Here is a 22679-nt window from a genome sequence, read left to right on the forward strand (position 1 = left end):
CCCACCCACACACGTGCCGCCAGCGTCGTGCGTGCGTGGAGCGCAGGACTCCACCTGTCGCCATCGCCTTGCTGAGGTGTGGCGGCCCGTTCCTTCTCCCCGTCATCCCGTCTCTGTTCACCCACCGGTCCTTCTCCCTCTCCACGCCTGAGCGTCCTCCTCTCTCCAGCGGGGATGGAGATGGTGGCAGCCTCCCAGAACTCTTAGGACCCCCCCTCCCACAGAAACCTGGGACATCGGAGGCTTTTAGGATTATTCCCGTTAGGCAAGTAACAGTCCAGGCTCAGGGAAGCAGAGTCCTTTTGGACATGACCAGCTAGAATGCAGTAGGGTCAAACCCAGGGCTCCCTCTTCTGGTCCTTCATGGCCCACACTCCCTCCTGGTGCCCATTGGCACATCCACGCCACAGGTGCCCCATAGGGCCATCAGAGCTAACTTGGCAGAGGTGGCAGGGGGACACAGCCCTGCTCATTCTTCATCTTTCCTCTCTCAGGAGACCCATTACAGTCCAACACCTTCACTGAGACCAGCAGCCACTGGCCCCAGGGACCCACTGGGCCCCCAGGCCCCCCTGGTCTTCCAGGGCCCATGGGTGAGTTGAGTCCAGGCCTGGCATGAGGGATGGGTTGGTAAATGGCGGCGGGACTAGGGCGGTTGATGGTACGGTACTCTGTTCCAGTCCTGAGGACATCCTGTCTAATTCTAGGTCCCCCTGGACCTCCCGGTCCCACAGGTATCCCCGGGAGTCCTGGACACATGGTGAGTCCTCCTCCAGGTGCTCCCACCCGTGTTCCATCCGTTCATCCATCTATTCATCCTTCCTTCAATTCATTCTTTCACTTACTGAGCATCTGATACGCAAACTCCTTTCCATAAGTTTTCTCCTTCAATTCATGTAATGAAAAGCAAGGGTTCTTGTCACCTAAGGCTGAGGAGAGTGGAGATCCCTGCCCTAGGGCTGTGGCCAGCACGCGGCAGCATCTGTAGACCCCAGGGTCAGACTTCTTAACCCTGAGCCGGATAACCTGCCCCTCGTTATGGGTGTATGGTGAGGCCCAGGCTCAGCTGGGGTCCCCTCCCTGACCCTTCTGCCCCCAAGCTCCTGCCCATTCCATCCTACCCTATCACAAAACTGAGGCCCCGTCTTATTGCTCAGGGACCTCCAGGCCCCACTGGACCCAAAGGAATCCCTGGCAATCCAGGAGAGAAGGGCGAGAGAGTGAGTACCCAGATGACCTCAGGTGGGGGATTCTGGGGAGCCCCTGGGGCCCCAGGTCAGGGCCCCCAACAGCTAACTTCAGTCTTCTCTTCCCTCCTATACAGGGACTACGTGGGGAACCTGGCCCCCAAGGCTTCATGGGGCAGCAGGTAAATGACGATATCTGCCTTGTAGCCACCCCTCCAGGATCCCATAGGCCCACACCCCTGCTCTGGTTCTGTCCCTTGCATCCATGGCCCCTGACTTTCCTGTCTGGACCTGGGCAACTCTATTCTCTCGGTTGCTCCCTGTCTCTGGAAATCATCATCATTTTATTTATTTATTAATTTTTTGGTTGTTGATGGACCTTTATTTTACTCATTTATTTATATGCTATTCTGAGAATGGAACCCAGTGCCTCACACATGCTAGGCAAATGCTCTACCACTGAGCCACACCCCAGCCCCATCATCCTTTTCGAATCAGGCAGCTGCCATCTTTCTCTGGCTACCCATGACTCCATGTTTTGTTTTTCCTCTCTCTTTCCCTACACATCTTTTTGACTCTGCACTTCTTCTTTTCACTTTCAGTCTATCCAATTCTGATTATACATTTGACCTTTTCTCCCTTTTAATTCAACTCAGCTCTTTGTATTTTGAGTCTTTGTTATTAGGCACCTACATGTTTAGGAGTTCAATGTTTCCTTGGTCTTTTTATCTTTGTGGAAGTAATATCTTTATCTCTGATAATACTCCTTGCCTTGAAATCTACTTTGCTTGCATTCTTTTATTTTAAAAATGTTTAGTTGTCAATGGACCTTTATTTTATTAATCTATATGCGGTGCTGAAAATCAAACTCTGTGTCCCACACATGCTAGGCAAGTGCTCTACCACTGAACCACAACCCCACCCCCCACATCAGCATTCTAATGCTTGGTGTTTACATGGTATATCTTTTTTGATTTTTTTTTTTTTTTTGGTTCTGGGAATTGAACCCAGGGGCCCTCAAACACTGAACCACATCCCCAGCCCATTTTATTTTTTATTTAGAGGCAGGGTCTCACTAAGTTGATTAGGGCCTTGCCAAATTGTTGAGACTGATTTTAAACTCAGGGTCCTGCTGCCTCAGGCTCCCAGGCCATTGGGATTACAGGTGTGTACCACCATGTCCAGCTTTGATCTGTTTCTTTCAAACCTGTCTGTGCTTTTATATTTAAAGTGTTTATCAGCTGGACATGATGGCGCACGCCTGTCATCCCAGCAGCTCTGGAGGCTGAGGCAGGAGGATCCCAAGTTCAAAGCCAGCCCCAGCAAAAGCGAGACCCTGAGCAACTCAGTGAGACCCTGTCTCTCAATAAAATACAAAATAGGGCTGGGGATGTGACTCAGTGGTCAGTGCCCCTGAGTTCAATTCCTGGTACCCCCCAAAAATTTTTAAAAAATAATAAAGTGCTTCTCCTATAAACAATATATAACTTGAGTCATGCTTTTTTCAAAAGTATGAGCTTTTCATTCATTTACATTTAATAATATGCATAATTATTGATATGGTTCTTTTAAGTTTTTGTTGTCCTGTTTATCACATTTTTTCTTTGTTTCTTTTTCCCTTTCTTTTCTTTCCTTCTTCTGGACTTTTTAAAAAACATTTTAGTTGTAGATGGACACAATACCCTTATTTTATTTTATTCCTTTTTATGTGGTGCTGAGGATTGAACCCAGTGCCTCACACGTGCCAGGCAAGTGCTCTACCACTGAGCCCCAGCCCCAACCTCAACTCAGTACTTTTTTAAGATTCCATTTTATCTTCACCAGTAACTTTTTAGCAATGACTGTTTATGTGATTTTTTTTCATGTTTGCTCTAAGAATTACAATATGTGTCCTAATATGTGTCCTTGTCATATCACAATTGACTTGAATGGATATTGTAGCACTTCATGTGTAAAGATGTATAATTCTGTTTTCACCTCCTGTTTTGCTTTGTGCTATTGACTGCCCCGTATTGTACTTCTACTTTTGTTATAAAACCCACAATACTTTTTTTTTTTTTCTTGGTAGGACTGGGGCTCAAACCTAGGACCTTACACATGCTGGGCAAGTACTCTACCACTGAATTATGCCCCTAGCCCAACATTAGTATTATTGTTTTAAACAACCAGTGGAAAGCTGGGTATGATGGTGCACACCTGTAATCCCAGCCACTCAGGAGACTGAGGCAGAAGGATGGCAAGTTTGAGGCCAACTTGGGTAACTTAGCGAGATCCTGTCTCAAAATAAAATAAGAAAGACTGGGAATCTAACTCAGTGGTAGAGCACTTGCCTAGCATGTACAAGGTCCTGGGTTCAATCTCAAATACCCCAAAATAATAAATAAATCATCGACTTTTAAAGAAGTTAAGAAGACAAAATTTACTTAGCCTACTGGTAGTGGTGGTACATGTCTAGAATCTCAGCAATTCAGGAGGCTGAGACAGGAGGATTGCAGGTTTGAGGCTAGCCTGGGTATCTTAGCAAGACCATCAGTAACTTAGTGAGAATTGTCTGAAAATGAAAAATAGAAAGCCTGGGGATGTAGGTTGGTGGTAAAGCAGCCCTGGTTCAATCCCCAGTACCAAAAAAAAAAAAAAAACACCTGGGGCTATAGCTCAGTAGTAAAGAGTCTCTAGGTTTGACACCTAGTACAGGAAAAAAAGAAAAAAACAAATCTAGTCAACCTTCCATATCCACGGGTTTCATGTCCCGGATTCAAACAACTGTGGAGTGAAAATATTTGGGGGAAAATTGCATCTGTATTGAACATATTCAGACATTTTTTTCCTTGACATTATTTCCTAGCCATTACAGTATAAAAGCTACTTACATAGCATTTACATTGTATTATGTATTAGAAGTAATCTAGAGATGATGTAAATAATCTCTACACATAGGAGGATATATGTAGGTTATATGCAAATATTGTGTCATTTTATGAAGCACTTGAGAAATTGTGGGTTTGGGTATCCAGAAGGGAACGCAATCCCCAGGAACCAGGGGATTGGCTCCCCCATGAATAGTGAAGGACTACTGTACTCTGATATTTACTGATGTATTTACCAGTGCTAGTACTGAGACCTGGTACTTTGTACCTTCCTGTGGATCCCAGTTTCCATCTAGTATCTTTTTCCTCTGGCCTAAAGAAATTCCTTTAGCTTTTCTGGTATTGTTGGTCTCCTGACAACAGTTTATCTAAAACTGTCTCCGGGGCCTAGGAGTGTGGTTCAATGATAGGGTACATGCCTAGTATGCTTGAGGCCCAGGGCTTGTCCTAAAACATCACAAAAATAAAAATACAAATGAAATAACTTCTATGTTATCTCAATTTTTTTGAAAGATATTTTAGCTGGGTATGAAATTATATGTTGGCAGTTTTTCCCCCTTCTAACATTCTAAAGATGTTCTTCCATGGTCCTGGCTTTTAAAAAGTTTCTCATGAGAAATTGGCTGTTGTTGTTCCCTTATATATAATGTGTGCTTTTTATATATAATGTGGCTTTTAAGATTTCTCTCTTGGGGCTGGGGTTGTGGCTCAGTGGTAAAGCACTTGCCTGGCATGTGTGAGGTCCTGAGTTCAATCCTCAGCACCATGTAAAAGTAAATAAAATAGTTGTCCATCTACAACTAAAATATATATATGTGTCTATATATGTACGAATATGTCTGAATATACACATATATATGCATATAGGAAGATTTTCTCTTTATCCTTAGTTTTCAACAGATGGATTTTAATATGGCTAGATGTGATTTTCTTCATGTTTATTCTGCTTTGGGTTTACTGAGATTCCTGGATCTAGAAAGTTTGTTTTGTTGTTGGTCATTTTTGTCGGTCATCAGTACAATGGGAATAGTAATAATGTACAATGGGGACTTTGTTTTGGTTTGTTGATTAATAATGTTGAGTGCTGTTTAGGTTCATAGCAAAATTGGTTGGAAAGAGCATCATTTGCCTGTCTCTGCACATGGACAGCCTCTCCCACCATGGAGTTTCAATCAGTCGACCAACACGGATGCTTCATTAGGGTTCATTCTTGGTTTTGTCCATTCTGTGGGTTTTGGAAAACATCCTCTGTGTGCTACTGTTCATCCTTCCCTCCTGCCTACCTGCTGGTGCCCACTAATCTTCTTACCATTTCCATGGTTTTGCCTTTTCCAGACTATCATGTAGTTGGAATCAGAGTGTAGCGCCTTTTCACGTTGGCGTCTTTCACTTAGTAGGACACATTGAAGCTTTTTCATGCTTTTTCATGGCTTAATAGCTCATTTCTTTTTAACTTCCATGAATAATATTCTATTATCTGGATGTACCAGTTTGTCCATTTACCTACTGAAAGAGATTTTTGTTGCTTCCAATTTTTGACAGTTATACATAAAGCTGCTATAAACATCCAGAGGCTCTGAGCCCAGTGGCGCACACCTGTAATCCCAGAGGCTCAGGAGGCTAAGACAGGAGGATTGCAAGTTTGAGGCCAGCCTCAGCAACTTAACCAGGCCCTGAGCAACTCAGTGAGACCCTGTCTCTAAATGAAATATAAAAATAGCACTGGGGATGTGGCTCAGTAGTTGAATGCCCCTGAGTTCAATCCCTGGTACCAAAATAAACAAACCAAACCAAAAAAAAAAACAAAAAAACAAACACACCCAGAGGCAAGTTTTTGTGTGGTCATAAATTTTCAATTCATTTGGAAAATACCAGCAAACATGATCGCTGGATCATATGTTAAGAGTATGTTTAGTTTTTTTCCTTTCTTTTCTCTCTCTCCCGCTCCGAACCTCCCTTTATTTTTTCAGAGAAAGATTCTTAGCCAGGTGCACTGGCAAATGCCTGTAATCCCAGCAACTTGGGAGGCTGAGGCAGGAAGATCACAATTTCTAAGTCAGCCTCAGCAACTTAACAAGATTCTGTCTCAAAATAAAATAAAAAAGGCTGGGGATGTAGCTCACTGGTAGAGCTCCCCTGGGTTCAATTCCCAGTTCCACCGAAGAAAGAGAGAGAGAGACAGGTAGACACAAGTCTTGCTATGTTGCTTAGGCTGACCTCAAACTCCTGAGCTCAAGAGATCCTCCTGCCTCAGCCTAATGCATAGCCAAGACTCTAGGCACAGGCATCTGCACCCAGCTTAAGAGTACGTTTAGTTTTATATGACACTGCCAAATTATCTTCCAAAGTGATTATACCATTGTGCATTCCCACCAGCAATAAATGAGGGTTGTGGTTGCTCCGTATTCTTGTCAGCATTTATGCTATTCTGTATTTTGGCCATTCTGGTAGGTGTGTAGTGGTAAATTATTCGGAGATTGTTCTTGTTTTATCTCATTGTTGTTTCAATTTGCAATTTCCTAATGATGTGTGATGCTGAACATCCTTTTATATCCTATTTGTTGTCTGTATATCTTGTTTGGTGAGAGTGTTCGTTCAAGTCTTTTGCCCATTTTGAATTGGATTTGTTTTCATATTGTTGAGTTTTAAGTTCTTTGTTCAGGCGTGTCTTTTGCGAATCTTTTCTCCTAGCCTTTGACTGGTCTTCCCATTCTCTTGACAATGTTTCGTGTAGAGCAGAAGTTTTTCGTTTAATCCAGTTATCAATTATTTCTTTCCTGGATCATGCCTTTGGTGTTGTATCTGATCATTATGCCATGTACAAGATCATCTAGGTTTTCTCCCATGGAACCATCTAGGAATTTTGTAGTCTTGTGTTTATAGTTAGGTCTGTGACCCATTTTGAGTTTATTTTTGTGAGGGTGTAAAGGATGTGTCTAGATTTTTTTGAGACAGGATTTCCTTATATTGCTCAACTGGCTTTATATTCTGGGTTCAAGGGATCCTTCCGCCTAGCCTCCCAAGTAGCTGGGACTACATGCATGCACCACCCAGCTAGATTAATTTCATTTATTTATTTGTTTTGCATGTGGATGTCCAATTGTTCTAGCACCAGTTCTGGAAAAGACTATCTTTGCTACATTGTATTACCCTTGCTCCTTAGTCAAAGATTGGTTGGCTGTGTTTATGTGAGTCTATTTCTAGGCTCTCTAGTCTGCCCCAGTGGTCTGTTTTTCTATTCTTTCACCAGTAACATGCTGTCTTGATTAGTGAAGCTTTGTAAGAAGTTATGCAGCATTAATCCTACAGCTTTATTCTTCTCCTTCAATACTGAGTTCACACCAATCATGGTGGCACATGCATATAATCCCAACTATTCAGGAGGCTGAGGCAGAAGGATCACAAGTTTGAAGTCAGCCTCAACACTTACGAAGACACTCAGCAATTTAGCAAGACTCTATCTTGAAAAATAAAAGGACTGGGTAAAATGGCCCTTGGTTCAACTCCTAGTTCCCCCTGCCCTGCAAAAAAATATACTGAGTTGTCTATTCTGGGTCCTCTTCTTCTCCATAAAGCTTTAAAATAAGTTTATTGGTACCAGCAATATTGGTATATTGCTGGGGTATACATGCATACTGGGGATTGATCCCAGGGGCACATTACCACTGAGCTACATCTCCAGCCCTTTTATTTTTTATTTTGAGACAGGGTCTCACTAAGCTGCAGAGGGCCTTGCTGAGTTGCTGAGGCAGGCCTCAAACTTGTGATCCTCTTGCCTCAGTCCAAGTTGCTGGGATTAGAGGCATGTGCCACCATGCCCAGCCCTTGCTGGGATTTTGATTGGGATTGCATTGAGTCTATAGATCGAGTTGGGGAAAACTGACATCTTGGCAGTATCTAGTCTGTCCATGAACATGTAATATCTCTATTTAGCACTTCTTTGGTATCTTTCATCAGAATTTTGAGGTTTTCCTCGTATACATCTCATACAGATTTTGTTATATTTTTGCTACCTAAGCATTTCATTTTGGGAATTGGCAAATGTTTTTTTATTTCAAATTCCACTTGGTTATTGCTGATACAGAGGAAAGCATTTGACTTTCATAATAACCCAAATCCTGCAAACATGCTCTTTTCACTCATTAGTTCTGGAAATTTTTTTTGCTAATTCTTTTGGATTTTCTGTATAGATGATCATGTCATCTGCAAATGAAAACAATTTTATTTCTTCTTTATGAGTCCATATACTTTTTAAAAATTCTTTTGTCTTGCTGCATCAGCTAGGACTTCCAGTATTGTGTGGAAAGGCAATGGTGAGAGGGAACATCCTTGCTTCATTCCTTAACAGGAAAGCTTCAAGTTTCTCACCATTAGGTATGAGTTAGTAGTAGGTTTTTTTGGCGGATATTCATTATCGAGTTCAGGAAGTTCCCCTCTATTCCTAAGTTGTTAAGTTAGTGCTGGATTTTGTCAAATGCTTTTTCTTCATCTAATGTTATGATCATATGATTTTTTTTAGCTGGTCGATGTGATGTATTACGTTAATTGATTTTTTTTTTTTTTGGTAGTGGGGATTGAACGGGGGTGCTTAACCACTGAGCCACATCCACAGCCCTTTTTAATTTTTTTTTTTTTTTTTTTTTTTTTTTTTTGAGACAGGGCCTTGCTAAGTTGCTGAGGTCCTTGCTAAATTACTAAGGCTGGCTTTGAACTTGCGATCCTCCTGCCTCAGCCTCCTGAGCCTCTGGGATTACAGACATGTGCCAGCACACCCGACTCATTGATTTTTGAATGCTAATATAGTCTTGCATAATGAGATAAATTTCATTCTCTGATGGTGTATACTTAATTTTGTACATTGTTGGACTTGATTTGCTGATATTTTGTTGAAGACTTTTTTTGTGTGTCTACATTTACAAAAGATATTGGTTTGTAGTTTTCTTATAATGTCTTTGGTTATGATATTAGGGTAATGCTGGCCTCATAAAATGAGTTAGGGGCTGAGGGTGTAGCTCAGTGGTACAGCACATGCTTAGCATGTGTGAATAATTTTCATTTAATTCAAAACATTTTTAGGGCTTGGGCTGTAGCTCAGTGGTAGAGCACTTGCATAGCACGTGTGAGTCACTGGGTTCAGTCCTCAGCACCATAAATAAATAGATAAATAAAGATATGGTATCCATCTACAACTAAAAAAACATTTTTTAAAAAACCATTTTTAGGGGCTGGGGTTCTGGCTCGGTGATAGAGCTCTTGATTAGCATGTGTGAGGCACTGGGTTTGATTCTCAGCACCACGTATAAATAAATGAATAAAATAAAGGTCTATCAACATCTAAAAAAATTTTTTTAAAAACATTTTTACCTTTCTCTTGAGATCTCTTCTTTGACCTACGTACTAAAGTATGTTAAGTAACCTCCTAGTATTTTAGAATTTTTCCAGTTATCCTTCTGTAATTGATTTCTAATTTAATTCCATTGTGGTCTGAGCGAATACATTGTATGACTTCCACTCTTAAATTTGTTGAAGTATATTTTATGGCCCTTTGTCATCCATCTGGTGAATGTTCTTAAGCTTGAGAAGAAGGTGTACTTTGCTGCCATTGGATGAAGTTGCCTATAAAGTTCAATGATATCCAGTTGATTGATGGTGCTATGGAGTTCAACTATGTCCTCAATGATTTCCTGCCAGCTGGCTCTATCCATTTCTGATAAGGTCGCGTTAAAGTCTTCAGCTGTAAGAGTGGAGACTATTCAAGGATTCATCTTTTTCTCTTTGAAGTTCTATCAGGTATTTTTTTTTTTTTCTTTTGTGGCACTGAAGGTAGAACCCAGGGCCTCTCCTATGCTAGGCAGGCACTCTGCCACTAAACTACATCCCCAGCCCTTTATTTTATTTTGAGAGAAGTTCTCACTGAGTTGTCAGCTGGCCTTGAATTTGCAATCCTCTGGCCTCCGTTTGCGAAGTCCCTGGGATTACCACCCCGCTCCATCCAGCCTTTTCTTTGTTTCCTTTTTCTTTGTTCTTTTTAGATATACGTGGCAGTAGAATGTAATTTGGCATATTATACCTACACGACTCCATATAACTTATTCTACTTAGAATCCCATTCTTGTGGTTGAATGTGATGTGGCGTTTCACTGGTCACGTACTCGTATATGAACATAGGAAAGTTATGCAGATTCCTTCCACCGTCTCTCCTATTCCCACCCCCTCCCTTCCCTTCAGTCTCCAATGAACTTCTGTTCTCCCTCCCTCCCTTATTATGTGTTAGCATCCACATATCAGAGAGAACATTCGGCCTTTGGTTTCGGGGGGCTGGCTTATTTCACTTAGCATGATAGTGTCCAGTTCCATCCATTTACCAGCAAATGCCATAATTTCATTCTTCTTTATGCCAGCCCAGTTTTTTAGAAACCCTTTTTCTGTTCATGCTTCAGTTTGAATTGTTCCATTGACCTGTCTTCAAATGATTGCTTCTGTTGTGTACAGTCTTCTGTTAATCCCATCTAGTGGATTTTTATTTCCAGAATTTCCATTTGATCTTTTTTGTAATTTATACATCTATCCCAAAATTCTCCATTGCACAAGCCATTATTATATCAATTCCAATAAATTCTTTAACATATTCGTATTTTAAACCCTTGTTCTGCTAATTATTACAACATGTTCATGGATAGGATTTGTTTCTTTTGTGTGCGTGTGTGGTACTGGGAACTGAACCCAGGGCCTGGCACAGCTAGGCAAGTGCTCTACCACTGAGCTACGACCCCAGGCCTTTTTGTTTTATTTTGAAACAAATGCAACTCTTGCTAAGTTGCTCAGGCTGGCTTTGAACTTGTGATCCTCCTGCTTCAGTCTCCCAAGTAGCAGGGACCATAAGTGGGTGCCACCATGCCCAGCTTGATCCGTTTCTGTTGACTGATTTTTCTCTTGAATTTGGGTCACATTTCCTGTTTTTTCACATCTTGTAACTTTTTTATTGCCTACTAGACAATATAGATAATATATTGAAGACACTCTGGATTCAAATATCATATTCCGAAGCGTGTTGAGTTTTGGTTTAGCACGATTAAATTCCTAATGGATCATCTTGCTCTTTGGGAGACTTGGTTTCAGGCTTCATCCGGGAAAGCCCATTTTGGTTTCGCCCTTAGTTCTAGGGAAAAAATCCCCAGTCTTGGGATATAGTCTTTATTCCTGAGGCATGACCTTGCTGGAGTTTCATTAGAAAGCCCTGGGTTTCCCAAACTCTGTCTCCTGTGTGGTTGTTGAAATCCATGCTGAGTTCCACCAACCCGTTCTCTCCAGGGCTCATTGGAATCCTGCCCTGTGGATCATCAAAGGGCTGGAGGACAGCATTTATGCAGACTTGGTTCCCTGTCTTGTGGCTCCCTGATTTCCAGGTTCCTCCACATCTCCCTCCTCTGGCAGCCTCAACTCCAGCCTCTAACTCCTCGGGCAAATGAAACCAAAGGCTGCCGCTCCAACTCTAATTTGCCAGGCCATCCCATCTCGGGAAAAATTAAATCTATGAATTTTCCAGTGTGGTTTCCTTCTTCCAAGAGTTGGATGTTCTGTTTCTGGCAGTTCTTTATCACTTTCCGTTGCCTTCGACAGTTGCTTTTTTTCTTTTCTTTTTCTTTTTTTTCTTGTGATGTTGAACCCAGGGGTGTTTTACCACTGAGCAACATCCTAGTCTTCTTCTTTTTTTTTTTTTTTTCTTTTTTTTTGGTACCAGGGATATTGTTGGACCCAGGGGTGCTTAACCACTGAGCCATATCCCCACCCCTTTTTATTTCTTATTTCGAAACAGGGTTTCCTGAAGTTGCTTAGGGCCTCACTAAGTGGCTGATCCTCCTGCCTCAGCCTCCCAAGCTGCTGGGATTACAGGCATGTGCCATTATGTCCAGTCCCTCATCCTTTTTATTTTTTATGTGGAGACAGGGTTTTGCTAAGTTGCCCAGGCTGGCCTCAAACTTGCAATCTTGCCTCTGACTCCCAAGTTATGGGGGTCATAGGCATGTGCCACCTCACCCAGCAAGAACTGTATTTGACTTTTATCTAATCTTTTATCTAGTACAATACAAGCTACTCTCTGTGGGCGTCTACGTGTTTGAAGTTCTGAGGATTAAACCTGGGGCTTCACACATTCTAGGCAGGCGATCTGCCACTGAGTGACACCCCTAGCCAATTCTGTTTCTTTAAATCTTCCGCCTTCTGTCTCCCCTCCACCCATTTCTCTTTCCTCTTCTCCCTCCCTGCCTCCCTGCTCTTTGTCCTTCCTTCCCTTACTTCTATCTCTGTCTCTCCTTGCAGGGAGAACCTGGCCCCAAAGGAGATCCTGGTGAGAAGAGCCACTGGGTAAGCTTTGGTGCAGCCTCGACCTCCCTGTCTTCTCCTGCCCTGGGTGCTAATGGGAGAATTCTCTCATCAGTAGGCCCTGGGAGCGGGGGCACCCCATCCAGATCCCCACTGCAACCTGATCTCCCAGGCAGGAGCCCTGGCAAATCTCAGCTCCTGCCCTCTCCCCCATCCTGTCACTCCCAACCGAGCAGAACCAGCCCTGTTAGCACACCCCGCGTTCTTTGTCTCTGTCACTGCCCCTGCCTCCACCTTCCCTCTGTGATCTCTCAAGGCCAAGGGTGGCCATGCCTGTTCTGCTGGGTAGTTCGGGTTGACCCACTCCAGACTGCGTCCCCCGCCTCCACGATCCCCCTGGGCAAGGACTTTGGCTTCTGCCCCTCTATCTGTGGAAGAAAAGGAGGCCTGAAGAGGGTGTCCACACAGAGGGGCAGAACAGGGGAATTTGGGGAAGCCGTGAAGCAGGCTGGGGATGCGGCTCAGTGGTACAGCACTTCCCTGGCATGAAGGAGGCCCTAGGGTTTGATCCCCAGCACTACAAAAAGGACAGAGAGAGAGAGAACATGCCATGACGCATAGGAAGGCAGGCCTAGAAGTTGAGAGGTGCACAGGAACCCTGTGGTAAAGGGGACAGGAAACCCATACGTAGGCATATGTACACATTCGACATGGTGAATGAGGTCAGCAGACCCAATCCCACAGTATCCAAGAGACCTACCAATAACACGAGATCCTAGATATCATCGCATGTGGAGGAGACCCAAGAGGAACGGTCACATGCACAGGAGGACCGTGGAAAGTGGGATGGAAGGATCCGGATGCCATTATATACAAAGACAAACTTGAAGATTAGGAAGCGAGGCCTCGTAGTTGACATGTACGGCAGGGCGCAGTGACACACCCCTGGCATGACAGCAACTCGGGGGGCCAAGGCCGGAGGATCGTGACTTTAAGGCCAGCCTCAGCAACTCAGCTAGACCCTATCTCTAAACAAAATAAATAGGCCCATCAAGATGTACAACTATAATGCTCCAATAGGATAATGTGGAGAAAAAATAAAGTAGAATAAAATAAACGGGGAGGGGGATATAGCTCAGTGGTACACCATGGGAAAAGAAGGAAGGGACTGAGGGAAGGAAGGAAGGAAGGAGAGAGTCAGAGATACCCAGAAGACAGTCCATAAAAAGGGAGCCTAGGAAGTACACTCAGAAATCGCATGATTAGGGGCTGGGGAGATACCTCAGTTGGTAGAGTGCTTGCCTTGCAAACACAAAGCCCTGGGTTCAAGCCCCAGCACCACAAAAAAAAAAAAAAAAGAAATCGCATGATTAATTTGGGGTCCTGGAAACCTTCGTAATCATTGGAGGTAATTGCAACAAATGAATTTCAGGGCCTAGAAATCTACTCCCCCAGGAGACATGTGAGGGAAGGACCAGGAGCCTAGAGCGTACCATGCCCAAAGTCCCACAGTGCGGGGACCTGGAAACCATCGCTAACGTAGGAGACCCTTGGAGAATGGACCAGGTGGGGGCAGACACCTCTGCAGGACAGACAACCGGGGTGCTCCTTTGGAGGGTGGGATTGCACCTCCCTCCCCATGCAGTCTGGCTGGGACACCCTACTTTCTCCCGGACTCTAGTGAGGATGTGGGTAGCACCCAGTGTCTGCCCCGCCCTCTCAGTTCCTGATTGTGGGGTCAGTGATGGATACAGCCGTGGGAGCCCCCCCACCCTGCACGAGTCCTCTGCCATGTTTCCCCATGACTCCTAGAGCCCTGCTACCTCTCGGGTTGCTTGCTGGCCTTCCCAGCCACCCTCCACCTGCTCCCTCCAGGACGCTTTAATTCTGCTGCGGTAATGAGCTGAGCTGGGAGTCGGGACAGCCTGGTGTGAGCCCAGTCCCCTGCCTCCCTCAGGGCCCTCACTCACCTCTCCCAGACACCCTCATTCTGGAAACACGTTTTCCAGCTGGTCCAGGGGAGGCGGCACAAGCAGGGCAGGGGCAGAATTAAACTGTGCAGCCCACCGCTGTGGGAGAGCTCTGGCAGACCAGGCCTCGAAACCAGGACCCCCTGTGAGGGGGCCCCCCCAAGAGGTAGCAGGGCCCCTGTTCGTCCATCTGCCACCCCCACCCACCTGCTCCTCGACCCCTGCTTGCTGCCTGACCGGGAGGGGGCCCGCTGGGCTGGGGGTTGCATGAGGCTTTGGGGGCTATGGGGGCAGCTCTGTTGGAAGTAGGTGAAAACAGATGCCTGGGTACATTCCACCTACCAAGGCTCCCTTACTGCATCTTTGAGATGTTGACCTAGCATAGTTGTGGCTCTGCAGTGACACCCAGTGACCAGAGAAGTACACTACAGGAGCCTGAGCCACTCCATCTAGAATGATTGAAGCCCTCACCCTCATTCAGACAGGGAAGCAGGCCCAACACTACAGAGAAAACCCCTGGCACTGCAAAAACTAGAGCCCAGGCTTTTAAGCTCCCACAGGGGCTAGAAAACCAGCTACCCTCCCCTTGTCTGTGGTACCAGGCCTGGAGCTGGGCACTCTGGACACAGATGCCATGTGGACACAGTCCCCATTCTTAGGGTGATTCGTGTGGGGTAGGGGGAAAGGCCCCTAATCACCATCCATAGGACAGAGGGAGTTCAACTGTGGTGGAAGATGATGGAGTGTCTTCTATGTGGAGATGGATTAGGCCTGAAGGCTGCATAACCAGGCAAAGGTGTTTAGATAGAGGAGCAGGAACATGTGCAAAGGCCCTGGGGCAAGAGTGAGACCTAGGTTTTTGAAGAGCTGCAAATACTTAGAGGGGGCAGGCAAGCAGCGAGACAGAGGCCAAAGAGGCTTTTAGGCCTTAAGAGGCCCTTATGAAGGAAAGTGAACTTTGCTTTGTAGGCATCCGGGGAGTTATTGAAGCATTTATAAGCAGGGGAGTGATGTGGTCGTATTTTTTCTTTGCAAAATATCCTTCTGAGTGCCATGTGGAGAACAGATGGGAGAAGGGACAACATGGGAGAGAGAGAGAGACAGGCAGAGGCCACCGTGGTCATCCTGGTGAGAGACTGCGGGGGCTGGAACTGAGGGCGTGCAACAAGAACAGACAGATGTCAGTGGAGCTAAGAGACTCTTGGTGCTGCTTTGGCTTTGAAGGGAAGTGAGGAATCCGAGACTGAAAATAGGAAAAGAGAACAGGAGGAGCAAGCGCGCTGTTTCAGGGGCAAGCAGGAGCTATCTGTGTGACAGCCCAATGGAGGTGTCCAGCGGGCCCCAGAGACAAAGCACAAAGTGCAGGCCAGGCCAGGAGGGGGCCTGAGTGTCACCAGTGAAAACAGCAAGCCACCTGTTGGGGGGCTCCAAACGGTGGATTTTTCTTAACTTTCCCCTACATTTCCATTTTGAAGTGTCTCAGCAGGGTGTGGTGGCACACACCTGTAATCCCAGCTACTTGGGAAGCTGAGGCAAGAGGACATGCCAGAATATGAACCTTCTGGGAACTCTGGACTAGCAGAGATCTGCCAGCATTTTAAGCACAGGTTGCCGGACAGCAATGTCACTCAGACATGTTATTTTTATTTTATTTTATTTTGGGGGGTGGTACCAGGGATTGAACGCAGGGGCACTGGACCACGGAGCCACATCCCCAGTCCTATTTTGTATTTTGTTTAGAGACAGGGTCTCACTGAGTTGCTTAGCGCCATGCTTTTGCCGAGGCTGGCTTTGAACTGGAGATCCTCCTGCCTCGGCCTCCCGAGTCGCTGGGGGTGTGTGGTCTTGACCTCTCAGGACTTGCTTGTTTGTCCCACCACGCCCAATTCAAACATGTTGTTTTTACTTCTTTACATTCATTTGGATGTAAATGGAGATATTGGCAACTAGCCTGATCTCGCTGATAGAGTTAATTAGGGTGAGGCTGATGGGATCATTTTGAGAAGTGGATTTAAAGAATATGAAGTAGGAGCTGAGGGTAGAGCTCAGTGGTAGAGTATTTGCTTAGTTTGTGGGAGGCTCTGGGTTTGATCCCCAGCACCAAAAAAAAACAGTAATAAAAACTTTTAAATAAAGCACATGAAGTAGCTGGATGCAGTACATACACCTGTAATTCTAGTGACTTGGGAGGCTAAGGCAGGAGACTGACATGTTTGAGGCCAGTCTGAGGGATTTAGTGAGACCTTGTCTTGAAATAAAATATCAAAAGGGTTAGGGATGTGGCTGAGGGGTCGAGGACCCCTGGGTGCAACCCCCAGTGCCAGAAGGGAAAGAAAAGAATGTGAAATAAAGGGGAGTAGAGGTGGCCCAGGGGTGTAGCAGAGATCATGCAGGTAAAGCGAGATCAACTGGGGTTGGGCAGCAGAGATCAGAGGTCAGGTGGGCTCCGTGGCGGTCTTGGGGTGAGGACCCTGGCAGGCGCCGGGACAGCAGTTCTGCCTCTCGGATTGGCATCCCCCTGCCTCCAGAGGAGCAGGATTTGCAGCCAGCTGGGACTGAACTGGACTTTCTGATGGGTCCCTCGGGGGTCGCTTTCACCTGCCTTGTGTCCTCCTGGTCTTGTTCTGGCTGTCCATGGGCCCTGGGCTACGGCAGGTGGTGAGGGGCTGCAGGTGCATGTCCTGGGTGGGGCATTGGCCACTGACAGGCTTTGCAGGGTCCCCTCCCCTCCCTCCATCACGGCTGCATCTGTCTCTTTCCTCCACAGGGGGAGGGGTTGCACCAACTACGCGAGGCTTTGAAGATTTTAGCTGAGAGGGTTTTAATCTTGGAAACAATGATTGGGCTCTATGGTGAGTAGAGACAGACAGACGGACGGACAGCCCAGCTGCTGCCTGTCAGCCTTCCCCAAGCCATCCTGGGGTGGAACTTGCCTAAGCCCATGAGGTCATGAGGCCTAAGCAAGTCCTGAGAGGCCAAGACCACACATCTCTCAATGACTGGTCCCCTCCTCCACAGGTGAAGCGGGGCCCTGGAAACCCTGGGTGCCTGACTGGGGTCAGACCTGGGCCTCTGGGCATTGTGGGTAATGTGGTTTCCAGGTGTGTGGAGAACCAGATGTGATAGATTTTGAGTTTGGAAGAAATGATGGGCAATGGAACCAAACTCTAGATCAGCAAGGGATTGTGGGTAACAGAGCCAGACTCCAGTAGTGCAGAGGTTCATGGGTAAAAGAGTCAGAGACCAGGCCCACAGGAGGATTATGGGAAAAGCTAACCTCTAGTCAGACTAGCTCTGTAGAATTCATAGGTGATAGAGCCAGTCTCCAGACCCACAGGACAGTAGGTCATGGAGCTAGACTCCAGAAGTGCAGCAGACTGTGGGTGACAGAGCCAGATTCAGGCCCCAGAGAACTCTGGGTAATACACCATCTACCATCCTGACCCTTTTCCCAGCTAACTCCCCAGAGACTCTCACACGTCAGCCCTCCTGGCCCAGGTTCCCCTGTGCAGTTTCCACTTTGGTTCTCCTAACCTGTCCTGCAGCTCCCTTTCAGGGATCAAATAGACCCTCGTCCCAGGAATTTACCCCACAATTCCCCACCCTTCTGGTCACTTGAGGAGCCAGGCAAACCCTGTTCCCGCCTTAGGAGGGGAGACCTAGGTCTCTGTGGAGACACATAATGTCCCTACCCTGAAGACACCTGGCACCTGCCCACCCCATTCGCCCCTCAGTTTCCCTGCCCAGCCCTGGAGGCCAGAGTCGCACCGTCTGCTCTTCTCAATCTCCCATCAGGCTCCTAGCTTACAGAGCTTCCTGCAGCAGCAGGCTCAGCTGCAGCTCCTGGCCAGACGGGTCACCCTGCTGGAAGCCATCATCTGGCCAGGTAATGGCAGGGTGGGCAGGCAAGGGCAGCCCCTTCCAGGAAGGGACTGGGAAGGGCCTGGGCATGCAGAAGGTGTCTCCGGATGCCTGGCCCAGGCCAGTGGACATCCATTCATCCTTCCATCCACCCAGAAGATAGCGACTGGCACGGCGAGTGCTCTGGTTCTTGAGTGGCTGAGTACCTGCACTGTGCTGGACACCTTGCTGGCATGGGCTTCAACAGATCACACGAACACAGCCCTGTCCTGATGAGCGCAGCTTACTGGGGGGCTGGGGACAGCCCTGGCATTGGCTCTGACACCCAAGACGAGATGTTCTGTGGTGGAGTGGCTGGGGTGTGGAAGGGGGTCACTCAGGGAGGGCTTCCTAGGACAGGTGATGTCTCGGGGGAGACCTAAAGGACAAAGATCAGGGGAGAGTGAACAGGCAGGAGGCCCAGAGGACTTGCTCCTAAAGGCTGCTGAGAGGTGAGTCAAGGCTGGAGAATCTGGAAGGGTCAACACTAAGGTCCCAGAACTCAGGCTGGGGGGCGTGGATGTCAGGACTCCAGGTAGGCAGTACCCTCCTGGTGCCTGGTTCCTGTGTGAAGCTGAGGGTGTCTCTGCCCCTTCAACCAGAGCCTGTGGCTGGCACTGGGGAGAGTAGGGACTGACTGCCCATGGGGCTGGGCTCTGTTCCTTCCCTACTCACCCCGCATCCCCTTGCCCACCTCAAACCACCCCACCTCACAGCCCAGTGAGCACATCAGTGCAGACTGGCCTTGACGTGATCTTTCTCACGTTTTATAAAAGGAGAAACTGAGGACCCAAGCAGGAAAGAGGGTCAGGTTAAAACCAAGCCCCCTCCGTTCAGCACAATCACAGGGAGGCTGAATGCCAGGCTCAGTGGGCACAGGGCCCTGCAGAGCAGCTGGGTTCCTGCCTTGGGAAGCTGCCCATCAGTGGCAGTAAATCCCCAGTATCTAGAGATTTGGGGATCTGAAGCATCCAAAGATGTAGGTGACAAGCAGTCACTTCCTGCTGGAGGCTGGAGAAGACTTCTTGGAAGAGGGGACACTTACATTGGGTTATGGAAGATTCCTGGGCATGCTAGGTGCAATAGGTGGGAGGGGCAATCCCATCCAAGAGTCCTGCACGGGCAAAGGCTTAGAGTCTAGAACTGTGTGTGGGGTTCACTTCCAAAGCCCACTCACCAGCCATGTGCCTCCTCTAACAATAACTCCTAGACCTCTTTCCCCACCCATTTGGCCACCTGAGGAGCCAGGAAAGCCCTGGTCTCACCTTACAAGGGGAGACCAAGACTTGCCCTGAAGCCAGTTGGTACCTGCTCCCCCATAACCCCCTGAGCTCCAAGGGATTCAAGGGACCATCGGGACCAAAGGACTAAGAACCAAATCCCAGACTCTCAACACCTTTTTAGGAAGGCCCATGGCCCCACTGAAGCCCACAAGTCCAGGAGGAAGGCCCCTTGAGTCAGTTTGGGTTAGGGCCTGGAGGACAGGTACTGGAGGAAAGAAGCACAGAAAGAGATAGGACCCGCAGGGGCTGGAGGTGTAGCTCAATGGTGAAGCCCTTCTCACCGAGCATAATGAGTCCCCAAGGCCCCTGGGTTCTGAACCCAGCACTGAAGTCAAAAAAAAAAAAAAAAAAGAAAAGAGAGAAAGAGATGGATCCAGATGGTGCTTATGTTTGGGTTATAATTTTATAATCAGTGATAATAGTAGCAGCTTCCACCTGTCCGGGACACCTGGGTTAGGGGATTTGCATAGATCATCTCCAGTCCTTACACTAAGTTTGCCAGGTGGGCAATGCCCATCTTACAGGTAAAAGGCTCAGAGGGCTCACATGCCTTCTCAGGGTCACTTTGTCCTCCAAAGCACCTCCAGCTATCCAGGTACTAAGTAGTACCCAGGGAAAATGCAGGGCCCCAAATTTGATCATGTCATGACCAATCTTAGTGACCAGACCCACAGAAGACCTGGGTCAAAGCCACAGCAATCTAATAAACCATAATAATCCAGGATTTACTGTAAAAACCACTTTTCACTCCTGCTCACATGAAAACCCATTTTATCACAAGAGTGTAACAACAGGAGGGTCATCTCCACATTCCAGATAAAGCTCAGAAGTTGGTGGCTTGCCCAAGGCCACCTAACTGGGACATGGTGGGGCCAGGACTTGCCCCAAGTGTCGGGGCTGATGCTCAGTGCCACCCTCCTCCCATGCTGCACCACAAAGCTGTCCCTCAACAGTGACTGTACATGCCCGTCTACTCCAGAGATCCCACATCTCACATGGGACACATGGCACTGGCGGTTAGGATTGCAGGCTTACAGCCCCCTCCCTGGCAGGCCCTCAGTGGGAGGCTGGTGCTCAGCAGTCCAAGTGTCTCTCCCGGAAATGCTCTGGAGGCTCAGCCATGTCCTCTACCCTGGGGCTCTCCTCGCCAAGTGTCCCTCTCCTGCTAGAAAAATAGCCTACCCTGAGCTCACTGAACGTGGGGAGAGACTGAGGTGAGAGTCACAGGCGGAAGTTCCTGCTCTGGATTTTGAAGGAAGTTTTCCAGATAGCAACAATGCCAATTATTTTTTTACTTTTGGGGTACAGCTTATATCCAGGTTGGGACATATCTCGCTATAGTCCCATCGAACCGACCTCAATAATTGCTGGAGCTGCTAGGCCCTCTCAGAGCCTTATCTGGCAGTGTCCCTGATTTCATTCTATTATTTACTTACTTGTTTATTTTTTGTGGTGCTGGGGATGGAACCCAGGGACTTGCGCATGCCAGGCAAGCACTCTACCATTGGTCCCTGATCCACCCTCATCCCTGAATCGTCCTCGATTTTTGAGATAAGACCGCCGAGTCCCTGACAAGGGTTCCACTTGCCAACAGTTGCATAGTAAATAGGTCAGTGGGGGAAACTGGCCCTCCTAAGTCCTTTCCCCCCAACTGGTGGCGTAACCCAAGGACACAGGGACAGTAAGTCTGTTCTCTAGCCTGTTTACCCAGTTTAAAATGGATATGATACAGGGCACACCTTCACTCTAAAATTAGGAAAACAGAAAAAAAAGAACTAAAGGTGTCGCTCCGTGGCAGAGCACTTGCCTAGCATGCATGAGGCCTGCGTTCCATCCCCAGTGCCACAAAAAAAAAGAAAAGAAATAGTCCTATATTTTTCATGGAGCGTTTGCACTAGGCAGAACATTTCACGTAAACACAGTGGGTCTGGGTGTTATCCCCGTTTGACAAAGCAGGAATCAAGAGGCCCTGAGTGCTCTCATTGGGCTGGAGGGCTGAGAAATCCTGGGGGAAGGCACGAATCAGCCTGTAGACACCCTTCTTTTCCTGCAGCTCTGCCTCCCAGTCCAGGGTGCATTGCGCCTGGCAGAGGGTGCCAGTCCTGCCAGACCCCCAAAGGCCAAGGGGAAGTGGGCACACAATGTGGATCCCCTAACATGGACTCTCCTTCTATTCCCTCCGGCAGAACCAGAACTGGGGTCCGGGGCAGGTGCCGGCACAGGCATCCCCAGCCTCCTCCGGGGCAAGAGGGGAGGACACACAGCCAACTACCGGATCGTGGCCTCTAGGAGCCGAGACAAGAGAGGCTGAGGGCGGTGGTGGCCCCTCTGGGTGGACTGCACCAGGTTCCCTTCCTAGGCTGGACGAAGCCAGCTCCTCCAGAGACTGCCAGTTCCTATTTATTAATGTCCTCAGGGTCTCTTCTGCCATCTAGGCCTTAGAGGTGGGCAGATCTCAGCTCTGGCACCTCACGTGTGTCTGATACAGCAGGGACTGGAGCCTTAGAGGAAAGGTGATAGCCTAGGTAACAGGTGACGTCTTACTTGATTCAGGGCCTGTTTCCCTCTGTAAAACGGGGAGACACAGGCCTCCAAGGAGAGGGTACAGGCCCTGGGTTTCCTGTCTTGCCAGCTGTCTGAGCATCTGTGCAGAGGCACCGTAGAAGCCAGGAACTGGCTTGGCCAGGCCTCACACACACAGGGATGCTGGGGGTGGGCAATCTCTACCCCCTCCTCAGCCAAACTTTGTGGGGCTCCCTCCTCTCGTTGTCTCCTGGTGCTAGGTTCCCAACCCTGAGGCCAGGCTGCCTGATCTCTGACTGGATGGTTAGGGGCTCTTTGCCTCAGATCTGCCTCCTGAGCCCCCAGCCCCTCCTGTGTCCCAGGTCAGGGGTAGGGACACAGGGAGGAAGGGGCTGCCTGTTTCCACAAGTGCCTGTGACAGACACTGGGAGGTCGATATGTACTGGCCAATAAAGGCCCGCTGCCCAAATCCCACCCAGTCTGGCTTCAGTGTGTGCTGGGACAGAGGGCAGCCAGGGAGGGTCTCTAGGCTGAGGCCTGGGGATGAAGAATGCCTGTTGACAGAGGATCCAGCCCAGCACTGAAGGACACAGCTTCCTGGAAGAAGAGGATGCACGGTGCAGGGGT

The 22679-nt window shown here is 47.7% G+C and overlaps 1 protein-coding gene across 7 annotated transcripts in view; it reads left to right on the forward strand.

Moving 5' to 3' along the window:
- Emid1 (EMI domain containing 1) overlaps positions 1–22520 on the forward strand; it is a 43812-nt gene extending 21292 nt beyond the window's left edge. The window contains exons 10-17 of one of the 7 annotated variants that reach the window (XR_007109875.1): positions 495–593; positions 708–760; positions 1158–1220; positions 1325–1369; positions 12374–12418; positions 17114–17198; positions 18142–18232; positions 21716–21767. Coding sequence is in view for 5 of the 7 variants with exons in the window: in XM_047561860.1 (XP_047417816.1) it covers positions 495–593; positions 708–760; positions 1158–1220; positions 1325–1369; positions 12374–12418; positions 18142–18232; positions 21716–21840 (521 nt within the window). In the remaining 2 variants the exon portion in view is untranslated. Of the gene's footprint in view, positions 1–494; positions 594–707; positions 761–1157; positions 1221–1324; positions 1370–12373; positions 12419–13808; positions 13943–17113; positions 17199–18141; positions 18233–21715 lie in introns of those variants that run through there. The other 6 variants (XR_007109876.1, XM_047561861.1, XM_047561860.1 and 3 more) reach the window with 6 other exon arrangements.
- Positions 22521–22679: the final 159 nt, after the last annotated feature.

The sequence above is a fragment of the Sciurus carolinensis genome, chromosome 8 (assembly GCF_902686445.1).
Source record: "Sciurus carolinensis chromosome 8, mSciCar1.2, whole genome shotgun sequence".
In the NCBI taxonomy this organism is placed as follows: domain Eukaryota; kingdom Metazoa; phylum Chordata; class Mammalia; order Rodentia; family Sciuridae; genus Sciurus; species Sciurus carolinensis.